General features: G+C 30.3%; 1 protein-coding gene across 1 annotated transcript; it reads right to left on the bottom strand.

Moving 5' to 3' along the window:
- Positions 1-685: 685 nt before the first annotated feature.
- Positions 686-4,892, bottom strand: LOC142613973 (bifunctional pinoresinol-lariciresinol reductase 2-like). Its single transcript, XM_075786499.1, has 4 exons — positions 4,536-4,892; positions 1,828-2,068; positions 1,446-1,649; positions 686-1,064 (listed from the first exon to the last, which is right to left on the bottom strand). Exons 1-4 carry the CDS (start codon positions 4,863-4,865, stop codon positions 901-903), a joined length of 939 nt encoding a protein of 312 aa, XP_075642614.1. The 5' UTR covers positions 4,866-4,892; the 3' UTR covers positions 686-900.

Genomic DNA, 4,892 nt, shown 5'->3' with positions numbered 1-4,892 from the left:
ATCTCCGTCTCGACTCCCTCTCCTCTCGTGACTGCATGTGCTAATCCGAGCTTCAAGCTCTCTATTTGCTCAAAAGGCAACAATTAGGGCTTTTCACTTTGTGGAACCACACTCAATCTAACTCCAATTCCACTTCCATGTCCAATTACTCCCAATCTAACCTTAGCCTCGCTATGCTCAACCAGATTTCATTGAACAAACAAATTCAACAAATTCTCTTATCCCCACACCGCACCGGAAACTTCTCTCAAGGCTCCAAACCCATCGATTTTTTTTTACAGATTTTTTTTTAAAAGTTTTCTTTTAACCATGAAAATTATTATTAAAAAAAGTCAAAATGGTGTAGTTTTGATCACTTAACAGAAAAAGATATCTGAGTTCTAACGAAAGACTACATTGACAAAAATTAAAAGTTAGAGGACATAAATGAAAAAAACTGAAAGTTAGAGGGTCAGTTTTGCATTTTTGCCTTAATGTTATTATATTATGTACAAAGTGATTTCTGTGGACATTTACACAATCTTATTTACTCAAATTCTGTTTATACAAGAATTAAACCATTGATGTTTTAGTTTGATTGTAAAGATCAATTATCACAAAATGAAAAAAAAAAAATCAAATATTACCACATCTATAAAAAAAAAAAAAAAAAAGGTTGTATCATATATTTCAAGTCAAGTACATAATGATATCTATATTGGAAAACAAAATGATCTTATTTAGAACTAGAAACAAGATATTATTTTCTTTTCCCCCAGTCTTAGCAGTTGTCCACCTCATTATGTTACATTCTAAAATGAAAAATTATTATAGGGAGAAAGAGGAGTAGAAGAAAGTCCACCACTCCCTTTTGAGAGAACACACATAAAATAGCATAGGCACTTATAAGAATTATGCTACCTATAAATAGCGTTTCATGTATTCTTCCACAGTAGTATACTTGATCTCTGGATAAAGCTCAGAAGCTTCTACTGCATCATTTCCTATCTCGAAATTTGCAAGACACCCCTCATAACAAACATGATAGTAATGTATAAGTCCAACTTGATGTGCATACTCTTGTCCTTTTTGAGAAAGAAAAACCATATCAAAATTTAAGAAAACATGTAACATAAACACAGTAAAAACTTTGAAATAAAAATATAATTAGTTATGAATTTTTACGAACTTTATTAAAACTCATAACAGTGAATGAGATCGGTAATAACATAGTTAGACTTTCGGTGAATATTTATTTTTTACTTTTTCTTTTAACAAGGCTTTTCTATGACAATTTCGTAATTGACCATAAAGGCAGTCAATTCTTTGCCTTTGTCTTTTTTTTTTTCTTTTTTTTTTTTGGGATTAAAAACAGGATTCTCTCCGTTAAAATAACACAAAGTTAGGAGCCAAGTAAGACATTAATACAGTACTTGTCTTAGAAATTAAACCAGTATCAATCGTACCTTTCAAGGAAGCTAGAAACTCTTCCTTGGGTATGGAAGACTTTTGCAACTCTTTGCCAATTAGTTTCTCCCAAATCTCAACAACTTCTCTTTGAGATAGAACGTTTTTAGGTGGCCTTAGATATACTGTCTTGTTGAGAGCTCGAGGGTCATCTATAGTTTTGATGGTGTACAAGGCTATATCATCTTCCTCCACATAAATTGCTGCCACATTAATTAAGACGAAAAATGTTGCAATTCTTGTAAAGGTAAATATAAAAACCGAGTACATATAGAAAATCCTCAAATCAAAGACATTATAGTGTGAAAAAAAAATGACTCTACTTTCATGGTTCTCTTCGATCTGTACAATGCAAAACTAATAAGGTTGTAATGGAAATACCTTTTTCATTTCCGTCTCCCAACAATACCACTGAATCCCTTGAAGGAAGGATCTTACCGGGCTGGCACAAACCACCAAGAAAGTAACCAGCAAAACAGTTCGCAGAAATATATGTGAAAGGTATTTGAGCATCTTCAATGGCTTTCCTTACAATCATTTTGTCATCAAATGTCACTCTCCCAGGTTCTAATGCATCCTTCATTCTAGCAGGGTCGGTGCCAAACTCAGAGGGCAAAAATCTCTACCAACGTTTAAAAAAAAAAAAAACTTGTCATGTAAACTAATTAATGAAAAACCAACAAAACCAATACGTATGGATGTATCAAATATATATTTATCACGTTTACACTATATTAATTTAAAATAGAACATACAAATTTTTATTAATAGATATTTTGTGGGCATAAATGAGAAGAAGAGCAAATAGAAAAAAGAGAATAAAAAAGAAAAAAAAGTAAAAGAGGAATAAGATTCACGTCATTGAGAAAGATGGGGAAAAAAAAAGATTGAGAGTACAAGCGGCGGAGCTTTAGGAGGGCCAAGAAATATATATATATATATATATATATATATATATATATATATTGCTTACACATAAAATGTGTTTTTAATTTTTATTCAACATATGATATTTGCTTATAAAAAACAAAAATATTTACATGACCTTGTACATACAACTTCCATAATTTTTGTTATATTAGAAAATAAGATCATGAGACACATCCTCTCTATATATAGACCAAAAATATATGAGAGAGTGAGAGTTTTTGAAAAATTAAGGGGCCCATTCCTAGCCCTCCATGGCATCTGGAGAGTACTCACGTCAGTTAATGTATAGTAGCAGGGAAAATTTTGCATATCCAATTCTAAATATTACTCACATTAGCCAATATAAACTTATGTAAATTAGAATGGTTGTTACAGTAATTATGTAAATATATATTGTTACTATTCACCTGTAAATATTTTTAAAAAATATTTCTTTACTCATATATATAAAGAGAGATGATTTTTGAGAGTAATAAAATTTTGATAAAGAAATAATTAATTAATGAAATATAATGAAAAATAGATAATATGATCCAGGGACGGACCTAGGTGGGGACTCGGGCCTCCCTGGTCCAATTTTATTTTTTATTTTTACATATGCTATTTTTCATTTTTGTAGTTGGCCTCCTCTTCTAAAACCTTAGGTCCCTCTCCTCCCCAACCAGCCTAGCACAAATAACAACTATTTAATCCAAAAATTTAACAAAAATAATAAAAGCATTCACAATGGTGATTGTATTTTAGCTATATATATATATATATTTGACAACCAAAAAACCATGTGTTATTAGAGAGGTTAAAACTAAATTTTTTGCAACCACAATAAACTAGTATAAATATAAATTGACTGTAGCAAGTTGTTAAAAATAAAATAAAATATTTTATTAAGATTATTTATCTTCCTTCAACTAAAAAACTCAAATTCTCTCTCATCCTTATTACTTTAATGAGTTGTTTATATTGTTTTAAATGAAGTGATAAAAAAATAGAAGATTTGATGTTGAGTGTATTGTAAAGTGAAGTAGTAAAAATAGATAAAGTAGTTTTTTGAGACGCTAAAAACTAAATTTTTTAGTACCATTATTGTAAATGCTCTAACTTAAAAAAAAAAAAAAAAGTAGTCTAGTGTTAAAAACAAAACAAATTTTTTGTTTTTTTGTTTTTTTTGTTGATAGATGATTGCATCTTAATGCATTAAGAAATAATGATTTTGTGTATTTATAATTTGATAATATTATGTGCATGCCTATTTGGAGGGTTTTTTTTTTTGTTGGCTTATATTATAGCCCTCTTTAATTTAAAATCCTAAGTCCGTCCCTGATTGATCTATAATGTTTTTGATAAGTGATTATGTAAAATAGAAAAAATAAATTGTATGTTAAAATAAATAGAATTTTTACCAAAGTTAACGGCGAATACTTATATGTTAATGGAAAGATTAAAAAGAATGGTTAGAAGATACCAAGAAAAGTAAGTAGGATGATTTTTTTTTAAAGAGAAAAGAAAGGTAAGTAAGATGGTGAGAGGGAGAGATATAGTAAGATAGTGAGAGAGAGATATCTCTCACTCACTATCTTACTTACCTTATATAAAACAAGGAGTAAAAAAAAAGTAAAAGAAAAGAGATGTGACAGTGGTACGATAACATTTGACTATTTGAGGGGAGGTGAGAAAAAAATTATGTTGTAAAAGTTATATTATGTATGTTTAACATTTAAAGAAAATGTGGGTTTAAGTTAGCTCAATTACTAAAATATCTGATGGTTGAATAAGAGATCTGAGGTTCAATTTTCGCCTTACACCAAAAACTGATTGGTGTCTTGGTTTAATGATAAAGATTTATCATCCAGCCGCCTTACACCAAAAACTGATTGGTATATTGGTTTGATGATAAAGATCTATCATTCAGAGCGGACGCCATATGCTAAAACTCTTTTTCTAAAAAAAAAGATTTAAAGAAAATAATATAAAATAAAATAAATCTTATTCACTCGACCGGGATGCCCAAACAAACTAAAATGATCGGAACAAACAAAAAAATACAATTAAAATTTTTAGTACACCAGTTTTACCACCGATACGAAATATTGGGTTTTGGTTTAGATTGTGGCAAGTAAATTATAGATTTGCAAATTTGTATATATGTTATATATGTATACCTTTACATTGCCAGCATCTTTGATGGCATCAATAAGCTTAAGTTGAAGGAGAATTTGGTGGCTTCGGATGTGAACTCCAGATATTGCACAGATAACAACATCAACTAATTTGATAGCCTTCACAAGGCTCTGGTGATCGGTAAAGGAACCAGAAACAAGGTGAGCTCCTTGCTCCTTGAATGACAAAAGCATTTGAACTTTTTCAATATCAACACCTATCTCTGCTCTGTGTAGGATGTATGTCTCATGACCTTCAGCCAAACTTGCCTTCACCAACCTCTTCCCTAGATACCCAGTTCCCCCTATAATCAGAACTTTGCTGTTTTCCATTTTTCTTTTTCTTCCTTCTCTTGGTTC

This window comes from Castanea sativa, chromosome 10 (assembly GCF_040712315.1).
Source record: "Castanea sativa cultivar Marrone di Chiusa Pesio chromosome 10, ASM4071231v1".
NCBI lineage: Eukaryota > Viridiplantae > Streptophyta > Magnoliopsida > Fagales > Fagaceae > Castanea > Castanea sativa.
Note: the sequence above shows the minus strand (reverse complement) of the source record. Positions and strands in the feature narration are given on the sequence as shown.

What these genes read in the sequence shown, in the direction of transcription:
- LOC142613973 (XM_075786499.1), bottom strand. Translation starts at nt 4,865, where the DNA reads ATGGAAAACAGCAAAGTTCTGATTATAGGGGGAACTGGGTATCTAGGG. An exon ending in AAGATGCTGGCAATGTAAAG is followed by an intron (nt 2,069 to 4,535) that starts GTATACATATAT and finishes AAACGTTGGTAG; the next exon opens with AGATTTTTGCCCTCTGAGTT. An exon ending in GGGAGACGGAAATGAAAAAG is followed by an intron (nt 1,650 to 1,827) that starts GTATTTCCATTA and finishes TTAATGTGGCAG; the next exon opens with CAATTTATGTGGAGGAAGAT.